This window comes from Nyctereutes procyonoides, unplaced genomic scaffold (assembly GCF_905146905.1).
Source record: "Nyctereutes procyonoides isolate TBG_1078 unplaced genomic scaffold, NYPRO_anot_genome, whole genome shotgun sequence".
Classification (NCBI taxonomy): domain Eukaryota; kingdom Metazoa; phylum Chordata; class Mammalia; order Carnivora; family Canidae; genus Nyctereutes; species Nyctereutes procyonoides.
In genome coordinates this window covers 70,087,721-70,110,645 of record NW_026575049.1, presented here as the reverse complement: position 1 = coordinate 70,110,645, position 22,925 = coordinate 70,087,721, and the positions used below count along the sequence as shown (strand labels likewise).

At 57.7% G+C, this 22,925-nt stretch overlaps 1 protein-coding gene across 2 annotated transcripts in view; it reads left to right on the top strand.

Annotated features, from left to right (window-relative positions):
* Positions 1-22,925, top strand: part of ADD2 (adducin 2) — an 88,236-nt gene that overhangs the window by 50,760 nt on the left and 14,551 nt on the right. The window contains exons 3-10 of one of the 2 annotated variants that reach the window (XM_055329392.1): positions 3,865-4,078; positions 5,417-5,555; positions 12,236-12,387; positions 12,785-12,865; positions 14,761-14,910; positions 16,013-16,156; positions 17,951-18,049; positions 21,877-22,053. In XM_055329392.1, coding sequence (XP_055185367.1) covers positions 3,896-4,078; positions 5,417-5,555; positions 12,236-12,387; positions 12,785-12,865; positions 14,761-14,910; positions 16,013-16,156; positions 17,951-18,049; positions 21,877-22,053 — 1,125 coding nt within the window. In that variant the 5' untranslated portion in view covers positions 3,865-3,895. Of the gene's footprint in view, positions 1-3,804; positions 4,079-5,416; positions 5,556-12,235; positions 12,388-12,784; positions 12,866-14,760; positions 14,911-16,012; positions 16,157-17,950; positions 18,050-21,876; positions 22,054-22,925 lie in introns of both variants that reach the window. The other variant, XM_055329393.1, reaches the window with a different exon arrangement.

The following is a 22,925-nucleotide window of genomic DNA, read 5'->3' as shown; positions in this document are numbered from 1 at the left end:
TCCCAAGGCTGGGATCCCTGGGTGGCGCAGCGGTTTGGCGCCTGCCTTTGGCCCAGGGCGCGATCCTGGAGACCCGGGATCGAATCCCATATCGGGCTCCCGGTGCATGGGGCCTGCTTCTCCCTCTGCCTGTGTCTCTGCCTCTCTCTCTCTCTCTCTCTCTCTGTGTGACTATCATAAAAAAAAAATTAAAAAAAAAGAAAGAAATCCCAAGGCTTTTGGAAGTTCTGCTAGGAGCTGGGGACGAAGGCCAGATACATTCTTTATGGTCACACCTGGCCCACCGAGCACTGGCCTCTGATGGTCACCACCCTGCTTGTCCTCTTTTTTTGTGATCTCCGGGTTGACGTGTTCCCAGTATCTAATCAGAGAACTAGTCATTCCCGTCGGTCTTTTTCTAGATGTTCTTTTTGTTAATATAGCTCAAGATTGAATTAGGTTTTGGGGCCACAACGTATAATTACAGTTACTCAGTATGCACCTGTTTACAGTTGAATCACGAGCCTCTTATTGCTCGAGTTCCTAATGCTTTGATGATTTTAGCCCCTAAATGACACATAATAAGGGCAAATGCTTAATAGCCCTGTTTTGACTACTTCACATACATTAACTCATCTAAATCCTCAGAAGAGCCTAACGAGGTAGCTAAACAGTTCAACCCCCATTTTACACAAGGGGGAACCGAGCCACGGAGAGGTTAGGTGACTTGCGCAGCGGAATCACATAGCTGCCACGAGGCGTGGTTAAGATTGGAACTCGTCCTCTTCTTGGTCCGGAGTCCATGCCTTCAACCACAAAGCCGCACGGCACAGAACTTTGGTCACCTGTGCAACATTTTGGAAGGAAAGGGGGGAGAAGCCCAAAAGGATGCCTCTGGCCCGTAAAGTCGAAGGCTGGTTTTCTGTGGCCGCCGTTGTCATGCTGAGGGGGTCAGGGCTTCCATCTCCTGCCCCCTACCCATTGGAGCCTCTCTGGAGTGACCTGCTTGGGATGGACTCTAAGAAGCGAAGGCAGGCCTGGGGGCCTGGGGGCATGGGCTCCTGTCCAGCAGGACCTGAACTTCCTCGTAGGATCCTTGTGCTTCAGGGAGGGGAATGCTACTTCAGCCTCCACGGACCCACTCCTGAGAATGCAGCCATCCCAGGGGGAAGGAAAGAGGGCCGGCCTTCTCCACCTGAATAGAAAGGATTTAGGCCAGGAAGGCTCAGTACCGGGCTGTGCTGGCCAAAATGATCCGAGCCCAAGAGACTCAGAGGGTTCAGGTGGCTCTGGAGCTGGCGGGACCTGGAGTCGTAAGGAACACAGGGAGCTCATCCCCGTGTGTGCATCCATTGTACCTCCTGGGAGAGGATGCCTGCCTGTTTTTAAAAAAACATTGAAGATTGGGGCTACAGAAGTGATATAATTAAAATGTGGGGGGGGCAGTGCCCCTGGGAAAATGTCCGCGGGGCTCTCTGCCCAGGAGATCTGGGTGGAGACTGCAGGTCTGCACAGCTCTGATGCAGTCCTGTCGTTTTTGTCCTTGCAACCCCTTGTTGCCTCTCGTTGCGGGAGCAGGCTGGGGGCATGGTGGAGGTGAAGGGTTCGTGACTCACTCCACACACGTGGGCCTGACTTGAACCTGCAAGGCAAATGTTAGGGGGTCGTGTGTGTCCTTGGCAGCTGCCCGGTCGGCATCTGGCTCAAGGGAGAGGCCCCGGGGGTGGGGAGGCGAGGATGCAGGAAGAAGGTCTCTGGCTCTGGGAAGCCTAGATCCTCCATCCTTTGCATTTCTACGTGAATCTGTCTCTCTCCGTAGAGTGTAGAGCTGGAAGGGGTCCCAGAGTTTATTCTGTTCTTTCCCTCATTTAGGGATGGAAAAATGAGACCCACAGAGGGAAATTACCACTGGCTCAAGGCCGTGCAGCTAGAGAATGAGCGAGTGAGGGTGACAGTGTAGACTCGGACTTCTAGTCCGGAGCTAACTGCCCCGGGAACATCCCTGATGGACTCAGTGACTCTCTCCACTGGGATGAAGAATCTGCCTTGAATGTCACTAAGTACGTCTTCAGCCATTCTAGCGACCTGCCGTATCTGCTTTACACTTTTCTTTAGAGAATTTTTTTTGCTTTTGGGGTTTTTTGGCTGCCACTTCCAGAAGCTGCCTCCCCCACACTCCACCACTCACAGGCAAATATTTCGTCTGCAGGGGCAGTAGGCAGGGCGCTGGGTGGGGGAGAGCGGTGAGGGCATCCTTAAGGAGATGAGTAACCGGCGAACGAACGGAGACGTCATGGCTCGGCAAACTCGCGAAAGCAGGTTGTGGTGGCTTTTGGGGAACACGTGCTGTCCCAGGATAAGTGCGTGGTGGCAGGTGGTCACTGGAGTCGGACGACAGGGCCGGGACAGCCACGAGAAGTGGCACCTGCCAGTGGAATCAGAAGGTGACGTTTGTGCCGTCTCTGGCTGGCTCGCTAAATGGCCAACACCCGGACTGGGTGCCTCCCATCACGTGGCACGGCTGTTAACGTCTGGCCAGGGGTATTTCAACTCTGGCTGCCTCTTGGAATCACCCAGGGGGCTTTTAAAAATCCTGATGTCCAGGTCACACCCCCGCTAGTAACATTAAAATCTGTGATATCAGTATCTTGAACCGTTCCCCAGTGGATTCCAACATGCTCCTCGGTTTAAGAACCACTGCTCCAGGCCAAGGGTTCGGGCCACTAGCTGAGGGATCTGTACGTGCTCCCTCCCTGGACTTTGCTATTTGCTCTTCCCCAAAAGGGGCAAATAGGAAGGAAGGAAAGAAGGAAGGAGGGAGGGAGGGAGGAAAAATGAAAGGAGAGGGAAAGGAAGAAAGGTCATCTGAGTGTTCTGGGCCGATGGGGGGGGCGGACCCCCAGCTCTCCTGTCACCTGGCGCTTCGCCCCTGCTGCCCCACTCAGAGGGGCTGTAAGGTGGAGGGAGGGCGGAGCCCCCCGCCCCGGGGTGTGCTTTCCTGGCTGCCGCAAGGCCTCTTGCGTGATGACCTGCTGCCAGCAATGAAGGTCAAGGTTTGGGCGAACAGGATGGGCCCAGGGCGAAGAGCAGGTCGGGATGGGAGGCGGGAGGCGGCAGCGCCCCAGCAGGACAGGAGAGCACCCCGCCTCCTGTGGAGTGAAGGGGGGAGGGCAGGGTGAGGACGGGAGCCAGGTGTGCCAGCCCCTGACGCCCTCGCTGGCATCTCCACTCGTCTTCAAAAGCTCATCCTCGTTCAGTCAAGAACTGCTTGTCGTCCCCTGAGAGGGGATCACGCAGCAGGAAGGAGGCCAGTGCCCTGGAAGGTCTAGCGGGGCCCACACGACACGACAGGACACAGGAAGGGAGCGGGTGTGGCCCGAGCTGCAGCCGGGAGGTGGTGCTGGACGTGCAGCTTCTCCAACGGGCTCCCGAGAACATTCCTTCCATCGCCAGCAGGCCCTGAAAGAAGCACACTTGCGAGGGAAAACCTAGGGGTCCCGGCCGCGTCCCCAAGGCCGCCCTGGCCCTCACCCGGATCCGGCGATTGTCCCTCTGTGCGTGCTGACCCCCGGGGCACAGCCTCGCACTCCGGGCACGCGTCACGGGCGTGCTCCACTCCGTGTGTGGCCGGGCAGCAGGGCAGGGGTGATGGGGAGTAGGGCAGGGGTGTCCCTGGCAGCTGGGCAGGGGTGGCCCCGGCAGCAGGGCAGGAATGGCCAGGCAGCAGGGCAGGGGATGGCGGGCAGCAGGGCAGGGGATGGCGGGCAGCAGGGCAGGGGTGGCCCCGGCAGGTGCTAGCACCCGCTGGATGCTCTGGGCCCACAGGGGTGCAGCACTGCTGCAGGTGCCGGGCGGACCGGGAGCAGCCTCCGGCCTCCTCCGCAGGCTTCCAGGCTTCGGCTCGCGCGCCAGGACCATGAGTGAGGACAGCGTCCCCGACGCGGCGTCCCCGCCGCCCCCGCAGGGCCCGCAGTACTTCGACCGCTTTCCCGACGATGACCCCGAGTACCTGCGCCTCCGCAGCCGCGCCGCAGACCTGCGGCAGGACTTCAGCCTGATGGAGCAGAAGAAGCGCGTCACCATGATCCTGCAGAGCCCGGTGAGTGGGGCGGCCCGGTGGGGGGAAGCGGCCGGCCCTCTGGCTGACCCTGCAGGGTCGCCGCCTTCCACTGGTCCCGTCTGGCCGTTCTGAGCCCGGGAGCAGGCCGGGCCTGGCCCCGTGGGATTTGGCTCGCTCCCTAGTCGGCTGGACGGCAAAAACCTGGTTTGTGCGCAGGCAGCTTGGCCAGGTGCCGGAGGGGTGGGTCTGACAGGGGCCCTGCCTCAGTTTCCCGCTTTCCCCGAGTTAGCAGTGAGCCGACAGGGATGTTGGGTACCCGGGGCCCACGGGGCGCAGGGGGCAGGCTGGGAGCCTGCGTGTTCCATCACCACGAGGACCTCCTGGCAGGGCAGTAAGGTTGACGCGTGGGGGCAGAGGTCAGAGGGGTCAAAGGGGTCCGGAAGCACCTAGACGCTGAGAGTGGGGGGCAGGGGGCCATGGGCCAGGGAAAGGGGGGCGAGCGGTTGCCCTGCCTGCGATCCGTGGGCACCTGCGCGGCGCTAACACAGAGCTCGTCCTCGAGCAGTGGTGCCCCGGGAGCAAAGCAGGGGCTCAGTGGACCAGGCGGCCGGTGACCCGGGCCGGGTGGGGACAGGAGGGGCGGGGTGGAGCCGGTCCCCAGGCACCGCACAGTCCTCGGCCCGGGGCACTCAGGGTGGAGCAGTCGTCTCTGTCCCCACTGGGCCTCGGGAGACAGGACCGTGGGTGGGCTGGGCGTGACCGTGGTCAGGGCGCCCAGTGAGCGCGAGGCCCAGGCCTTGGTGGCAGGGGACCTGCGAGGAGCGGGACACGCGGTACTGAAGGCGGCGATGCCAGGGCAGGAGGAGAGGGCGCCCAGCTGGTACCGACCGCGTCTCGGCTCTTGGCCGGGTTCTTCCTCGGCCCCGTGTGGCTCCGCCGGGTGGGCAGGAGGCGCAGTCTTAGGGCAGCAGGACGTGGGGTGGCGGGAGCCGCAGGGAGCACAGCGAATCCTTCCGTGTCCCGGGAACCTGGGGTTCCGAGAGCCCGGGCAGAGCTGACGCCGGGGCCGCACGCCGTTCTGTTCAGCTCTGCCGTCTAACACGTGACTGAAGCGAGGCCCTGCGCGTCGGTTGGGTGGGCGGGACCCGGGAAGGACCTGGGGCCTGAATTTCTGGACAGAGGGAGCAGCAGGGGCCTTCCCCGACAGCAGCTGGGGGGGGGGGGCTCCTGAGGACCCCGTGGGTTCCTGGTGCCGTCTGAGGCCCAGGGGCCCTGTGAGCCCTGGTCCAGTTGACCCGGGGCAGGGGCGGCTCCTGATGGGGTCGGGAGCCTCCGCGGGAGAGCCACCGGGAGGACTAGCGCCTCCGCCCGCTTCAGTCTTTCAGGGAGGAGCTGGAAGGCCTCATCCAGGAGCAGATGAAGAAGGGCAACAACTCCTCCAACATCTGGGCCCTGCGGCAGATCGCGGACTTCATGGCCAGCACCTCGCACGCCGTCTTCCCGGCATCTTCCATGAGTACGAGGGGAGCTGGGGAGCTGCCAGGGGCAGGGGTGGAGGAAGCGAGGTAGAGAAGGGCGAGTGGGTGGCCAGGGGCCAGGGCATGGGAAGACCCACAGGGGAGTCACCCCTGATGCCCAGAAGTCGGGGGGCGGGGGGCTCACGGGGAAGTCTCTAGTTCTGTTGGGGGGGAGCAGAACGACTTGGTGCCACTGTTCGGAGAGGCAGGGCAGCCCAAGTGTGACTCCGCGTCCCCCTTCGTCCGTGGGTCGCGTGAAAGGGGGGGCTTTGCAGCTAGAAGTCTCTTACGGGGCCTCTGCTTGAGGATCGGGGTGCAGAGAGGGTCCGGCCGCCGACCCCCGCTGTGCATGCAGAACCGAAGGAGGGTCCTCGGGTGCTAGCGGCAGCCCCCGACTCACGCCCCTTCCTCGGTGCCCGGGAGCCGCTGCCCGGCAGGTGACAGGTGGTGGGGGGGTCGCAACCCCTTGGACAGGTCAGCCAGGCCCGGGCATGACACCCTCTTCTTGGGTCCGAAGCTCTGCCCACAGCCTTGAAGGAACAGACACACTATCCCACAATCGCACAGATACAGGATTGCGACCAGAGATCAGGAAAATAACGAGGAAAAAGGGGAAATTACAATCAGGGTCCTGTGTTCTTACAACCAAGAAATGACTATTTTCAATATTTTGGTGCGTGTCCTTCCCGCCTTTTTCTCTTAACACGCATAGATGAGGAAAACAAGAATGGAATCACAGTATTCACGTAGATTGGGTAGCTTTGACGCATCTCGACTGATTTTCCACACGGTAGAACATCATTTGTAATAAAGGGTTGGTGAAGCTGTGCGGTCCTATAGCGAGACTGAATGTGCCGTAGCTTATTTAACCAGCTTCCCGTTTTTAGGCTTTTAGGTTATTTACAACTTTTTGCTCTTACGAACGATACAGTAAACCATTTATTCTATGATCATTTTTTAAAGACAAATTACTGGAAGTAGAACCGTTGCACTCAAGTATTCGCATGTTTTAAAGATGTGAACGCGTAATGCCAAATTACCCCGGAGAAGCGCGGAACCAGCTCACGCTCCCACCAGCGCCGTGGAGCGCCCTTCCCTCCATCTTCATTGCAGTACGAATTATACTATTCGTTCCATCCTCCTGATTTGATAGGCAAAAAATAATACTTTTTAATGTGCATTTATTTGATCACTAATGAGATTAGATACATTTTCACACTGTGATGATTTTTTTTGTAGTAAATTGCCTTATCGCATTCCTTGCCAGTTTTCCTACTTGCATATTCTTTTCTTACGCGTTTTCAAATCTTTATAAAGTGGAACTAGTTCCCTATTACCTGTCAAATATATTGCAATTTTTTTCCAGTTCCTCCTTTGCCTTTTTTGTTCATGTTTTTAGATTGTAGAACTCTTTAATTTCCATATAGCTGAATCCTTGGTTACTTTTGATTGTGTACTCGGAAACACCTTCCCCAAGTTTTATCATCTCATGGGACAAATAGCCTTATTTATTTTTTAAAAGATTTATTTATTTATTCATGAGAGACACAGAGAGAGGCAGAGACACAGGCAGAGGGAGAAGCAGGTCCCTGCAGGGAGCCCAGTGCAGGACTCGATCCCAGGACCCCGGGGTCACGACCTGAGCTGAAGGCAGATGCTCAACCGCTGAGTCCCCCACTTGTCCCTGCCTTCATTATTCTTAAAAATAACTTAAGAATGATTTTGTTAAGTCCCCTCCCCACCCCCAGTATACCTCAAAAATTCCCTTTTGGGATTTTGATTGGGATTATTTTAAATAAATAGATTAATTTGGTGGAGAATTTATAAATTTATAATTTCATATTAGAATATAAGCTCCATGGGGAAAAGATACTTGTATGTTCTGTTCATTGCTATATCCTAGAATAGTGTCCTGGACTTAGAAAAGTAGCTGGCACAGAGTAGGGGTTGTAAAAATATTTGCATAAATGAATTTTAAGTCTGTTCAGAAATGATGTATGTCTTCTATTTATTTGCCTTTTTTAAGAATGTCCATTTAGAAAAGGTTAGTCGTTATTTTCTTATTTTATTTTATTATTTTCTTTTCTTTTTTATTTTATTATTTTCTATTTTATTTATTTCTATTTTACTCTATTTTCTATTTTATTATTTTATTTTCTTATTTATATTAGAAAAGGTTAGTCGTTTTTCTGTTTTATTATTTTCTTATTTATATTAGAAAAAGGTTAATCGTTTTTCTATTTTATTATTTTATTTTCTTATTTGTATTAGAAAAGGTTAGCCGTTGTTTTCTTATGGTCTCTACTGATTTCTTATTAAGTTTATCCTGGAAATTTTATATAACTTTGTTATTTTAAATGATTTTTTCCTCCATTCAGCTTTCTTTCTGGTTATAGCTGTCTTCCAGGGAAAGTAGGTTCTTGTTGCACTCTTAAGTTCTACTAGCTTCTCTTGGGTATTGTATCTCGAAAAATCACATGACCTGCAAATAATGGTCATTTTCAATCCTTTATTCCAACATTCACCCTTTGGTTTCTTTTTCTGCTTTTCTCACTGCATCCATTACAACTCTCAGAATAACGTTTAATAGTAGATTAGAGAGTAATCATCCTTGTCTGGTTTCTGACTTTAATAGAAATCCTTTATCACAAGAGTTTGAGCTCGTTATCATATTGAGGAAGTATCTTTTCATTCCGGTTCAATAGGAGTTCTTCTCAGAAATGGATGTTGAATTTTATAAAATGCATTTTGGGCATTTATTGATTTTTCTTTCTTTGAACTATTGATATGATGAATTATATTAATAGATTTCTGAATATTGAACTCTTTTTTTCATTCCTGAAATCAATCATTCCTGGTCTTGATGCATTCTTTTGAAAATACTCTTCTAGATTTGGTTTGCTAGCGTTTATTCAGGGTTTTGCATATTCATGAATGAGATTGGTCAGAAATTCACTTTTTTGTGCCGTCTTCATTTAGTATTGGTATTTAGGCTGTAACTTCATAAGATAAGTTAGAGTGATCCCCACCCTTCTCTTTGTCCTGATGGATTTTAAATAAGATAGGAAGTCTCTCTTCCTTGGAGATTTATTATTTACTTGTAAAGCCATCCAGATCTGGAACGTTTTTGATGACATTATTTTTCTCAGTTTCGTCTAGGGTTTTTATTTTTATTTTTTTTAATTAATTAATTAATTAATTAATTAATTAATTATTTATTTATTTATTTATTTATTTATTTATGATAGTCACACAGAGAGAGAGAGAGAGAGGCAGAGACACAGGCAGAGGGAGAAGCAGGCTCCATGCACCGGGAGCCCGACGTGGGATTCGATCCCGGGTCTCCAGGATCGCGTCCTGGGCCAAAGGCAGGCGCCAAACTGCTGCGCCACCCAGGGATCCCTCGTCTAGGGTTTTTAAAAAACTTATTTTGCTGCTGCTTGAGTAAATTTTGACTATATGTTTTAAATAATCCATTTCATGGGGATTTTCAAAATCATTAGAGTGATTTACAATATTCTACCATTTAAACTTTCTGCTGTAAATGAGATGACGTCCTCTCCTCATCCTTGGTGTTGTGTTTTCCTTCGTTCTTTTATGGCCAATCCAGATGTTGGCTTATTCATAGATGTTCTCACTTAAGCCAATTCTTGGATTTCTATATTAGTTCTACTGATTTTCTAGTTTCCCAATTCACTGATTTTGTTTTTTTCTATTCACTAATTCTTTCCCATAACTTTTCTTTGGTTTATTTTTGGTTTTTATAGGGTAGAATAAAATGGATGCTTTATTTTCATTTTTAATTCAATAATAAAGACATTTTAGGCTATGGATTTTTTTCTCTGAGTTTAAGTTTGGCCTTATCCCAGACATCTTGACACAATATTTCCTTTATTGTTAATTTCTAGATAGCTTGCAGTTGCTGTTTTCATTTTATTTTGTTCTAAGAACTCTCTGAGAATGAGTTTTCTCATTTCCCAGTGGTTGAATTTGTATTTTTTTAAGGGCCTGTTGATAACATCTATCTTTATTGCACTGTGTTTGGAAAATGTAGTCTATTTAACGTCTGTGTTGGGGATTTATTGAGATTTTTCTCTGTAGCCTAATAATATCATTTTTAAATGATATGTAAATACAGACTCTATCTCCAGGGCATAATATTTCATCTGTATCTTCGTGTTTTTTTTTTTATTTTGTAAAAAATGAGAGTTGTGTTTCTTCCACTGCATATTTAATTACTGTTCGTTTCTCTTTGCATTTCTAGTAGCTTTTGCTTTGTATCTTGATGAAATTACTTATATATGTAAGTGGTCTTTATAGCTATAGTTTCTTTATGGATCATACGTTTAGTTCCTGTAAAATGACCGGCGCGGCGGCCCTCCCGCCATGGGCTCTGCTGCCTGGCTTTGTCTGGGGGGGGCGTTTGCCTTCGCTCTTCCTCCCTTCTTGCTACCAAGGGTGAATATTCCAGAAGGATATGGCTTTCCCTCATTTCCACTTTGATAATAATATTGTAACCTCTGTTTATTTTTTGGGCCTACTTTTGATGCTTCTTTTCCGTTTACCTGCCTCGTGTCACTTTAGTCTCGTCCATTGGCAGACCTCCGATAGCGTTGCCTCCTGGCATTTATTTCCATATCAGACAAATCTGAAACAGCCTATTATTATTATTTTTTTTGTTCCTTTGTAGGTAACCAACATTCTTTTGGTAGATGTTGGTGCCTTTTCCCCTTTATCCTCGTATTTCAGAAATGTGCCGGGAAGCATATAATTGCAAGCCTTTTCTCTTTGTGGACGCTCCCCTCTGGAATGTAGTAAATCCTTATAATTCACGCAGGTCTGTTTCCAGCTCAGAAGTCGGTCCCGTGGGGCCGGTGCGGGATCTGAATGTGTCTCCCTCCGGCCTGTGTCTCCCACCGCGCTCCCTTTCTTCCTCATCGTTTTCATGTCTCTGCCTTTATGCTCTTTCTTCTGAGAGAGAAGCGGAGCCAAGCAGCATCCCCACTGCCCCGACCAGCTCTGGCGGGAAGACAGTGGGGTGCCTGGACGTGGAATGAGCTGAGGGGGCGTCTGAACCTGGACGCGAAGCGGGGAAGGTCCAAGAGTCGGGAGTTCAAGCACGGATAGGTTGTTCTTTGTTCAGCTCCGTTTGCCTTAGGATTTTGCGGCCGTTTTGTGTTTTTATTTGAGTTTCTCTTTTGCAATAATGTGTCCTTTAGTCTTAGTGCTCTTTGGGGTGGTTAGGGAGTTTTCAGCTTTTTCTGTGTTTTCCTGGATCCCTTGAATAAATGGCTTGGTGGGCTCCGAGTCATCAGCCCGCGCTCAGTCGGCTTGGCTTTTGTGAGGCTGCTCAGAATAAGCTTCTCTCTCTCAAAACCCCGAGAGCAGGGTCTCGGGGAGGCCTGTGGAGCCTTCTGGTCTCTTCTCCTGCCTGGGTGTGTGGGGGGCGGGGGGACACCGACAGGGGACGTGGGACACGATGATGGGGCTTTGGACCCATCCTGGCTTCCTGGCGCCCTGGGCCTCCACAGCTATTTGTAAGAGAAGGACTTGAAGCAGTCGGGGTCCGAAGACCCTCCCAAGGACAGCTCCCCGGCCTGGCTGTGTCGGGGGGTCGCGCTCCCGTACACCTGCCTGTGGCTGCGAGGGGGGCCGAGGCCCAAGCAAAGAGCCCACCGGAGCTGGGGCAGAGCGGAGGGAGGGATCCCGCCCTGGCGGCTTCCAGCTGGAAAGTGTTGACTTTGGAATTCCGTTGTTGTTATTTTTGCCGGTTCAGCTGAGCCTCTGGACCACTTATCTCTCTTTCCAGTCAACCATGGTCAGTAGGCGCGTCCCTGGAGGTGTCCCTCCGCCGCGGGCACGGGCTCGGTGGCGACATGCCCGCCCTGCAGGCCCAGCAGCCCCTGCCCTGCATCCCCGCAGACCAGCTCGTCATTTCCGCGGGCGGCAAACCCGACGACACGGGACACGCCTCCCATCGTGGGGCAGGGAGCTCACGGGGGCAGTAGAAGCGTCTAAAGGACACTTAATCCGTTAGGGTTTGGGTGGATGTCGGGGAGGCAGCATCAGCGGCTCCCAGCCCGACGTCATCTTAAGCCAGAACCGTTTCCTGTTGATGCTTTCACTGGTTTCTAGACACCGACTAGAGGGAAGTGCGGGGCTCAGACACCTCTGGCGCCTTCCAGGGGCCCGCACGGAGCCGTCATCGTTTTGACAAGTTATGCTACGTGCTCTAGTTCTTTTTTTTTTTTTTTTTTTTTTTTTTTACGTGGTCTAGTTTAAAACAGGCCGATAAGCAGGCCCACTGCTTGGCGTCATCATCTTCACCAAAACCAGCTTCTGAAACGTACCCGCACCTCCGCTGGGGACCTACTCTTGCCTTTCTTCGGTGCCCGTCTTTATCGGGAGCTTGGCCTTCCGAGAACCCTTCATTCTGTGGTTTGAATCTGGCCATGATTTTTGACCAAAAGCGACGCCATTTTTCTCTGAATAAGCAGAAGACTTTCTTGGGCACAATACGCCCGGGAGGAGGGTCAGAGAATATTTAATTCCCCACCTGCAGACGCCTCTTGTGCAGTGGACGTGCCAGTGAGAATTCAGAGAGGGCGAGGGCGAGGAGGGACGGGGCACACGGCAGCCCTGGCCTGAGCGGCCCCGTCCCCACCCTGTTTCCCCGCAGACTTCTCCATGATGACGCCCATCAATGACCTCCACACGGCCGACTCCTTGAACCTGGCCAAGGGGGAGCGGCTCATGCGGTGCAAGATCAGCAGCGTCTATCGTCTCCTCGACCTCTACGGCTGGGCCCAGCTGAGTGACACCTATGTCACGGTGAGCACAGCATCTGGGCCGGGTGGGCACCACCCGCGGCCCTGACAAAACCCCCAGGGAGAGCCCCTGCCCACTGCGTGGCCACGCACTGGGCCTCCCAAGGTTTCTAACCGGTGCTCACCTTTCCTGGGGCCCCCGCCCTGGATAAGGAGCTGGGAACCCCTGGATCCTATTCCTGGGGCCACCCTTGACCACTGGGGAGTCCTCGTGTCGTCCGTTGCCACGGTTCCAAATGAAGGCTAGGTCCTCTCCATCTCTCCGGTGCTGGGGGAAGATGAGGGTTCTTGTGAGTGAATTTTGGGTGCCATGGATTCAGGGGAGGAGGGCATTCAGGCAGAGCGTCCCGGGAATGACCCCTCCCCCTCCTTGCCACTGAGAACGCGTGTTTTCCCTCCAGCTGAGAGTCAGCAAGGAGCAAGACCACTTCCTCATTAGCCCCAAGGGAGTTTCTTGCAGTGAGGTCACCGCGTCCAGCCTGGTACGTATAGTCCAACGTCGCGCGGTCCGTTCCCTACACGAAAGCAGCCTACGATGACGGGTCATTTCCAGATCGGCCACTGCCCTCCTGCTCCTCGTGGAGCTCGCGCTCTGGTCTCGCACGTCGTCCCAAAGCATAGCACACCCCAACCGTGAGGCCAAGTGTGAGGTGCGGGTAGCACATCGCAGTAGGAGGGAGGGGAAGGAGATGGGCCTGGGGCCAGACCCCAAAGTCTGGGAGTTGGAGAATAAAGTCTTCAAAATACTGGAAAGTCTGCAAAGTCTGCATCGGGGAATACTTTAGGACAACAGCCAGTGCTTTGTCTCCAAGCAGAGCAAGAGTTGCCTAGTACCGGTGCCATTAGCAATAGTTTCTGGGGTCCTTTTGGGTTCTCTTGCTCCTTTTAGGTACAGTAGGAAGAAGCTTCCAGATCAGGAAAGATCCTAGGTGGAAGGAGGAAAGCAGTGGGAAGGACTGTCCTACTAGCAGAAGAGGCCCGGTGGCTCTTAGATGCCGAGGCTCTGCTGCTGTGCGTACGCCGGGGGGGCAGAGGGTGCCCCCGGGGCCCCCGCCAGGCTTGAGGCATACAGGTTGAACCCAGGTGTGCAGCAGGAGAGCCAGCTGACCAAGTCACAGAGCATCTGGGCGGGGTGGGACCCTGACTGCCGAGGCTGCTTTACAGGCAGGAGGGGACACTGAGCCCAGGGAAGTGAGTGACCTGCACACGGCCACCTAAGGAGGTCAGGGCCGAGGCACACTGGGACCAGACACAAGGAGGCACACGCTCCGCCTTGAAGGCATTTGTGGCCTCACTGGGGAGGCAGACAAGGCAGGCGATGACTGAGTCAGAGTGAAGAAGGCTCCCCTAGAGCAGGATGCTTGGGGAGCCCCGCAAGGGTGCAGGGGCCCAACAGGAGGGGCAAGGCAGGAGCGTGTGGGCTGGCCCGATGCTGAAGGAGCTGAGCCTCCAGGAGCCACAGGATAAGAAAATGTAGACCAGGGCAGGGGGCAGAGACGGGGCAGAGAGGACTGTGTCCCCAGCAGGAGGGCAGCTACACCCAGCCAGGCGCCGGCCAGACCCTGGCAGACCTGGGAGGACAGTGGGCGGCTGCGTGTGCTCATGGACCCAGTGGGTGGGGGGAGGCTGGGAAGGGGATAGGGACCCGATGGTAAGTGCCCCGGAAGGCGTTCGGGCTTGTCTGCTGGGCAGGTGGTGAGCCACTGAGCCGACAGCCAGGTTCCCAGGTAGCTCCCGGCCTCCGCCATCTGTGTGCGGGAGGACCGGCAGCAGGACGGCTGGCTGATCCCCCGAAGGGGTGCTGGATGGTCCCGGGAAGAGCTGCAGGCTGGTCCCAGGAGGGGGTGCAGGCTGGTCCCAGGAAGGGGTGCTAGATGGTCCCATGAAGGGGTGCTAGATGGTTCCAGGAAGGGGTGCAGGCTGGTCCCATGGAGGGGTGCTAGATGGTCCCGGGAAGGGGTTCTGGCTGGTTCCGAGAAGGGGTGCAGGCTGGTCCCGAGAAGGGGTGCAGGCTGGTCCCATGGAGGGGTGCTAGATGGTCCCAGGAAGGGGTGCAGGCTGGTCCCCAGAAGGGGTGCAGGCTGGTCCCAGGAAGGGGTGCAGGCTGGTCCCCGGAAGGGGTGCTGTACCGGGTCGTGCGCCAAGGTGGGAGCGGGGCTTGGAGCAAGGCTGAAGCTCGTGATTGGTAGGAAGCCCCGGGGTTCCCGTTAGCTGGAGGGGCTGCTGGACATTTCTGTGCTTACACGGTGTCAGTTGTCTCCGCCTACACGTGTACCTGGGGCGACCCGCTCTGAGTGCAGGGTTACGGCCCAGCCGCGGGGAAGGCTGTGAGGCCTCTGCCTCCCCAGGGGCCCTAAGTTTCTCTTCCCTGGCCCAGATCAAGGTGAACATCCTGGGAGAGGTGGTGGAGAAAGGCAGCAGCTGCTTCCCGGTGGACACCACGGGCTTCTGTCTGCATTCGGCCGTCTACGCAGCCCGACCGGACGTGCGCTGCATCATCCACCTGCACACGCCAGCCACGGCAGCCGTGAGTGTCGCCCTGGGGCCGGCGTCTCAGCCCCCGAGTCCCCGGGCCAAGCCGAGGAGGGGGAGCACTCAGTTCAGTGTCCCAACCCTAATCCTCTCCGCTTGTCCAAGCTGGGGAGTCTTGGTTAGGGGACCCCAGGGGGCCGTGCGGAGGGTGCTTTACTGCCCCCCACCCCCCTGCGGCACACACCCCACTGCACCCCCGCCCCCGGCCCAGGTCTGGTGAGAGGTCTCGATAGACAGTGGGACAGTGGGAATCTGGCCTCGGCCGCGTCTCATCGCCCAGGGCGGGCGGAGCGCTGGGGACCCGAGCAAGGAAACTCAGAGCAGAAGGAAGACCCTGGAGCATCAGGTTGTCCCCTGGGGCACTAGCCACTCCCCATGTGTCCCTGAGGCACGGCCACCAGCCCCGGGTGTCCCCTCCAGCTTCAGCCCCTCCTACTGACCTCCAGGCCGCAAGCCTAGAGGAGCCGAGCGGGCTTGTCACTGGCCTGGGGCTTCTTCCGCGAGGCACAGCAGTTACGAGCGCTCAGACTTTCCAGATTTGGGGCCAAGACTGATGTATTTGTGCTGAGCGTCCGCTGCTGCAGGGCCCGGCTTACGCGTGGGGCAGAGCGAGCGGACAAAGCCAGACGCCAGCTCTCCGCCAGCTCTCCGTGCTCCTTCTAGTAAAAGGCAGGGCGTGGGGATGGATCGTGACCGTCCCCTGCAGCTCCCACCGCCCTGCTGCCAGTAAAATGGGGCCTCCGTGTTCGTGCCCCGACCTCAAGGCGGAGGACGTCCGCCCATGCAGCCCGGAGGGCCGGGGTCCGGCTGCACTGCCGCTGCCTCCTGGGAGTCTAGGCGGAGGCTCGGGCGGGCGGCGGGGGCAGCAGCCCTCCTTCCCACGGGCCCTCCCAGGAGCAGTCAGGGAGACGCGCAGGGAGCCGTGTGTTGACGTGGCTGCCGCAGGGATCAGAGGAGGCGGCCAAGGGCCAGGCCCCGCCAGGCGCCGCGGCCACAGGGCAGGGGCAGGCGTGGGGCCTGGCCGTGCCCCTCGGAGCCCACCGTGAGGACAGGGGCTGGTCGCTGCAGGTGCTCACCCTCCTCCCGTCCCCCGGCAGGTGTCAGCCATGAAGTGCGGCCTCCTGCCCGTGTCCCACAACGCCCTGCTGGTGGGGGACATGGCCTACTACGACTTCAACGGCGGGATGGAGCAGGAGGAGGACCGGGTCAGCCTGCAGAAGTGCCTTGGACCCACCTGCAAGGTTCGCTCGCTGTTCCCCGGAGACACGCTGGGGCGGGAGCCTCAGGAGCCAACAGCGTGAGAGACGTGTGTGTGCTCAGGGGACGTGTGTCGAAGTCGCACGTGAACAAAATAGTGGGATGGAATTCCCTCTGCCCCGTTGTCCTGAGGTTCCGGGGCACGCTCCGCGGGGGTGTTCACCTGAGCTTCCTGAGCTAGGACCCTAAACACATTCTCCTTTTCCCCTTAGCAATATCCAGGAAGCACCTTTGTGTGGTTCTGAATATTCTCGAAGTCACTGCCTTTAAATTAGTAGATTGTACCTCGCGGTATGAATGGCTGTGCCGCCAGCCACCCTAGCGGTGCTGTGACTGGACGATGGAGGCCTGCTCCCCTCTGGCTTCCCTGAGTAGATAACAAGCGATGAAAACCCTTTTGGGGGATCCCTGGGTGGCGCAGCGGTTTGGCGCCTGCCTTTGGCCCAGGGCGCGATCCTGGAGACCCGGGATCGAATCCCACGTCGGGCTCCCGGTGCATGGAGCCTGCTTCTCCCTCTGCCTGTGTCTCTGCCTCTCTCTCTCTCTCTCTCTCTCTGTGTGACTATCATAAATAATAAATTAAAAAAAAAAAGAAAACCCTTTTGGTTCGACCCCTGTATATGCCTCAGGTCATCGCCTTAGGATAAGTTCCTGCGGATACACATCCCAGGGCTCTTACGTCACTCCCCGGGGCTCTTACCTTACACCCCAGGGCTCTTACGTCACATCCAGGGGCTCTTACGTCACACCCCAAGGGCTCTTACGTCACACCCCAGGGCTCTTACGTCACGCCCCGAGGGCTCTTACGTCACGCCCTGGGACTCTTACGTCACGCCCTGGGGCTCTTACGTCACGCCCCAAGGGCTCTTACGTCACAGGGGCATGTTGCCCCCTCCTTCCGCAGGATCTAGTGTGTGAGAAGGCTGTTTCCCTGCGGTCTCCCCAAACTTGAGTGTTTTATCACTTCTTTTTTTTTTTTTTTTTTTTGCTAACTTCATACAGAAAAACAATCTCACATCATTTGGCTTAAATCTAAAGACTTATTTTTAAAAAAGATTTTATTTATTCGTGAGACCCGGAGAGAGGCAGGGATCCAGGCAGGGGGAGAAGCAGGCTCCATGCAGGGAGCCCGATGCGGGACTCGATCCCGGGACCCCAGGGTCACGCCCTGAGCCCAAGGCAGGTGCTCCACCGCTGGACCCCCCAGGCGCCCCTAAACACCTATTTTTTAACAGTGGGATTAGGCATAGCCGGCTTAGCACGGGACGTTCTGGCGCTGAGCCTGGGTTGACGGGCGCCTGTGCCTGGCCTCGAAAGGCAGTCGCTGCCTGAGCCATTTCCAGCCTGAGTCCCCGTCTTCCCGTGTCACACACGAAGGAGAAACCCCGTCCGTCTGATGATCTCTAAGTCAACCACGTCACAGGAGCAAGAGGTTGCTTCTGGGGTCAGACCCTCGTATTGGGTGTGACGTAATTTCATCCACCAGTTTTCCAGACGTCCGAGCGCCCCGAGACCTAAAACCCCAGGCATTGCCCAAAGAAACGGACCAAGCTCTCCGGTCTCGGTTTTAAGAAGCGTCTCCTGTCTCCCAGGGAGGGGGCTTCGGGTTAAGATCACACGTGGGGCGACACGGGGTGTCGGTATGGGGGCAGTGAGTGAGGAGTTGGGGCCGTGCTTTGGGACTGGGTGTGGAAACTGGCCTGGAATAAATGCAAAGTCTCTCCCTACCTACCGTTTGAAAGGCTCGGAGCTTTAATCGGCCGTGTGCTCCTCTGCAGATCCTGGTGCTAAGGAACCACGGGGTGGTTGCCCTGGGGGACACCGTGGAGGAGGCGTTCTACAAGATTTTCCACCTGCAGGCTGCATGTGAGATACAGGTGAGCAGGGCCCTCGGGGTGGGCCTGGCCTGGCCCTACGGAGGCCCCCGCTGTGGCTGCAGGGGTCCTGGGACCCACCACATAAAAGCCTCCCCTGTTTCTCCGCCTTGGTGCCACCTTATCCTTCGAAAGTTCCACCCTCACGTCGGTTTTGTGGCTCTAGAACATCTCTCAGTGTCAGACGTGTGCCCCTCTTGGGGGCCAGGGCCCAGGGCGGGGAGCCCATCAGTTGGGCCGCGGAGAAACCATAACAGGGGCATCGAAGGCCTCACCCTGTACCCGTCCCGGGTGTAACGGTCACGCCTGGCGACGCCCAACAGGCGCCACGTAGGCGGGTCTCTCTCTGCCTGGAGGGCGCAGTTGGCAAAGCCCAGGAGAGGTGGACAGCAGGCCCGGGTGGCGCTTGACACGGAAGCCCGGACACGGGAGCCGCCGAGATGACGGGGAGCCCACGGTCAGGTTCCCCCGACAGTCGGGGATAGGAGACGGGCGGCTGGGGGTCGCCCGTGATCTGGGGCCCCTGGAGGGGCTGCTGGGAGAGCAGTAGGAAAACGCAGATCCCGCAGTTTAGCCAGGTCGCACCTGCTCCCTTCGGGGTGCCGGGGGGGGCCACGCAAGCTGAAAGGACCGGGCCCTCCCCGGCTGGGATCGGCGCCCCCACCGCTTCTTTCCGCAGCCTGGCTTCCTCGGGGCGCACGGGGCTGTGGTCCCTGTGAGGAGGGCGCCTCCCAGATCAGGAGCGGCGTGGCCTCCGACGGGAGGGCCTCCGGGTGCCCTCTCCTGGCTGCTCAGGGCGGAGCGCCCCGGCGCGGGACCTGCTTTTGGCCTGGGGTCGGCCGGGGCTGGGATGCTCCCGAGTGGCGGTGGGGATGCGGCAGGCGGCGCCCTTCTGAGCAATTTTTTAAAGATTTTCCGTATTCAGTCGTGAGACCCAGAGAAAAGCAGAGCCTGGGGCAGAGGGAGACGCAGGCTCCCCGCGGGGACCCGATGGGGACGCGGTCCTGGGACCCGGGGTCACGGCCTGGGCCGAAGGCGGCGCTCCACCGCGGAGCCCCCAGGGCCCTTCCTCAGGGTCACCTGTGCCGGGGGACAGGTGTGAGGACGGTGAGGAAGACGCGTGGGGAAGGTGCACAACCGCCCCCTGGCCCGGGAGCTGCAGCCCCTGGCGGAGGCCCCACGGCCCTCGCCTCCCCATCCGGGCTCCTGCGAGCTCCCCGGCTTACTTAAGAAGAGGCTCCCGTCGCTCGGCAGGCAGCCGGGCCCTGAGCGGATGGGGGAGATGCCCGTGTGCCCCCCACGAGGCGCCGACGTGCCCCCGGCCCCGCACCAACGCCAGTGCCAGCGGGCGAGCCGGGCAGGTGGAAGCGCGGAGCCCCAGGCCCCGGCCCCTCGGCTGCACCTGCTGCCACGTTCTCTGCAGTCGGGACTGGCTCCAGGCCACCTCGTCCCAGTGCGTCGGGTGACGGAGGCAGCTGGCCCCCGGGAAGGCTCCGGTGCCTTCCTTGTGGCTCCTGGGGCAGGGAGGTGTTGGAGGAAGCTGGAAGGGGCGGAGGTGGCAAGGCAGGCTCAGGCTGGAGGTGGGCAGCAGGGGCATGGGCCACCCAGGGTGAGGTCACGGCTGCCTGGGGACGGCCCCCAGCTCGGCGCCCAGGTTGTGCTGTGTCGCCGGCCCACCTTCTGCGCTGGGGGTGGGGCCTGGGCGGGCAAGCACGCGGCTGTGGCCATCTCCGTGGCTCAGGCCCCGGGCCCGGCCCATCCTCCTGGGACGGTGTTCCCACCGCTCCCCGTAGGTTCGGGGTCCTGGGCACTGGGTCACCCCAGCTGAGACAGGCGCCCAGCTCTGCCTGCAGCAGATGGGAGGAGGCTCCCCTCCCCGTGCTCCATGGCCGCGGAGACGGGGGACGTGGGGCCCTGGGCAGCCCTGTCCTCCTCTGGGACCGGCAGGTCCCGGGGCCCGTCGCCTCGCTCATGGGTGAGATTATTGCTCATAAACGTGGACGTGCACCCTCCGTGCACCCGGGCATTCTCGGCGCCTTATGGTATCAGCTTAGGTGACGCTCGCAAGGCTCGAGCGCCTCTGGCCTTCGTCTTACAGAGGGGGAGGCAGGCACGGGAGGCCAGGGAGCAGCCCGAGTGCCAGGGCGAGGACGCGGCCGGCCAGGACTCGCACCGGGAGCCTGCCTCCAGGTCCCTGGCCGGCCCCTAGCACCGCAAGGCCTCGCGGCCTAGGGTCTGTGCCGGGCCCAGGGCCCCGGGTAGCACCACCCAGCCACACGGTCCGCCCGGCGCGGTAACGGGCCTCCAGCTGCGATGCGTGGCCCCGAGGGGGCTCCCCAGCCGGCAGCAGAGAAGCTGGGCGCAGCAGTGGAAGCAGGACTCGTGAGGGCACGTAACAGGCAGTAGGCGTGGACTCGGGGCGACCGGCACCCCCTGCTGCCCCTGCTGAGGTCTGCCCCCGGGATGCTGGGCCCCCGGCTCTGGGGCTGGAATGAACCACGGGGAGTCCCCATTTTTGCCAGATGTGGAGTCATCGGTCCAAGATGAGGATGCGGGCTTCCGCGGGCACACGTCCTGGATGCGGAGGGCGAGGAAAGTGAGGGCTGTGGCCCCTCGCCTTCACAGGGTCCTGGGTCACCTCGCAGGGACGGCCTGGCTGACCTCCAGGACGCCCCTGGGCACTCGTCACACTGCCGGAGCCCACGCGGGCCGGGGCGTGTTCCCACCCGTGGGCTCAGACACGCGCGCTCGCCCGCAGGCCTAAGCGCAGCCTTTGGTCTTCAGCAGAGACTGGAGCGCTGGGGTTCGTGTGATCGGCGTCCCCTTCCGACGAGGAGCTGACAGGCTGGCACGAGGCAACCAGGGGCACAGCTCAGCCCCGGGCGCACGACCCGGAGCCCCCGGAGCCACCGCGCTCCTGCTGCCGGAGTCAGCCGGACGCCCGGTCGTGACCTGTCATATCTGAGCGCTGGACCCGGGGAGGGACCGGGAGGCAAGGAGATGGTCAGGCTCGTGCACCCGGCCGCTGGGGTTGCATGGTTCTCGCCCTCAAACCTGAAGCCCGCGGCCCGCAGCTGCGTGTCGTAGCCCCTGGCCGCGGGGCCCAGACGGTGCGGCGGGCACCCCAGGTCCAGGGGTCCAGGCGTCGTGTGGCCCCGTCTGGGCTTCCCGGATGCGCTCACCGCCGCGCCGTGCTTCGAGGGCCAGGACGCCAGCCTGCTTCCTTCAAGCAGCTTTTCCTAAACAAGAAAAAGGCAGGGAGGGAGATTTTAGATGGACAGAAAGATGAAGAAGGAGAACACGGTGCGCACCCTCTGCCCACCACCCAGGCCGAGGAAGTTAAAGCCTTCCTACGCCAGACGTCTTCCTCCCGAGGGGAGGAGCCGGGGCAGACGGGCGCTGACGGCCTCTCGGGAGCCGACCTCCCACCTTCCCCAGAAATGACCGCAGGTTGAGGTTGGTCTGTATCCCAGGTAACGCTCCAGCCTTCTGTATTGCTGTAGTGTTTAGTGTTCTAGAGGGATGTTGCTTAGTTATTCGTGAGACACGGAGAGAGCGAGAGAGGCAGAGACACAGGCAGCGGGAGAAGCAGGCTCCATGCGGAGAGCCTGACGCGGGACTCAATCCCGGGACCCCGGGGTCACGCTCCGCCGCTGAGCCCCCGGGCGTCCCTGTATTGCGTTATTCCTAAGGCTTCACACTTGCGGTTTCTTCCTCTTCTGGTCTCCAAGGGCCGGAGCGGCGTTTCCTCCGGGAGGAAAACCCCAACCGCCGCTCACATCTCCAGGCGTGTGCACACACCAGGCTGAGCCTTCTGCTCCTCCCCGCAGGTGTCCGCCCTGTCCAGCGCTGGGGGCGTGGAGAACCTCATCCTCCTGAAGCAGGAGAAGCACCGACCCCACGAGGTCGGCTCCGTGCAGTGGGCAGGGAGCACCTTCGGGCCCATGCAGAAGAGTCGGCTGGGGGAGCACGAGTTCGAGGCCCTCATGAGGATGCTGGACAACCTGGTGAGTCCCCTGCCGCTGCCCTTCCCGGCCGGTCTGCTGAGACAGTCGGGGGGACGCAGGAGGCGGGCACAAGAGGGGCGGCACCGGGGTTAAGCTGTCAAGGCCTCGTCGGTTGGCGACTGACTCACAGTTTGGAGTCATTCTAGTAGGAGTTGAGTATTTTTAGACCATGGCCGAGCGCCCCCAGCTCCGGGGCTGCAGATGCCGTCTTATGTTGTGGCTCAGCTCTCTCTCGGGCAGTTACTTCTGCTTCTCTTATCTCATGACTTGAATGTAGCAACCACGTGATACACGGACTGCCCTACAGTATCCTGCGTAACGGCTGCATGAGTCCATCGTGGAGGGGGTCACCCGGGACGTGTCCGGGGGTCGGCTTTAAAGGATATGGGGTGTAGAGTTTATTTTTTTATTAATTTTTTTAATTCATGTATTCATGAGAGACACAGAGAAAGAGAGAGAGGCAGAGACGCAGGCAGAGGGAGAAGCAGGCTCCATGCAGGGAGCCCGACGTGGGACTCGATCCTGAGTCTCCAGGATCACGCCCCGGGCTGCAGGCAGATGCTCAACCGCTGAGCCACCCGGGTGTCCCTGGGGTGTAGAGTTTAGTTGGTGACATGACATAACCGGGGGGCAGCTGGGAGGCGAGGAGAGCGCACGACGAGGAGGAACTGGGTGCGGGAAGAGACTGTGGCTTCTCTGATTGGTCGGAGAAGTGAAGGAGGCCACCCGTCCCCGGACCGTTTCCGTACCTGACTCGTGTTCCTGTCCTCACTGCCACCGCCGTGGACCCTCTTTATCGTGACCGGGTCACTGCCGTCCTTGATCTTTTTCTCCCTGCCCTCGGGTCCGTCCAAACCATCCCTACCTTATCG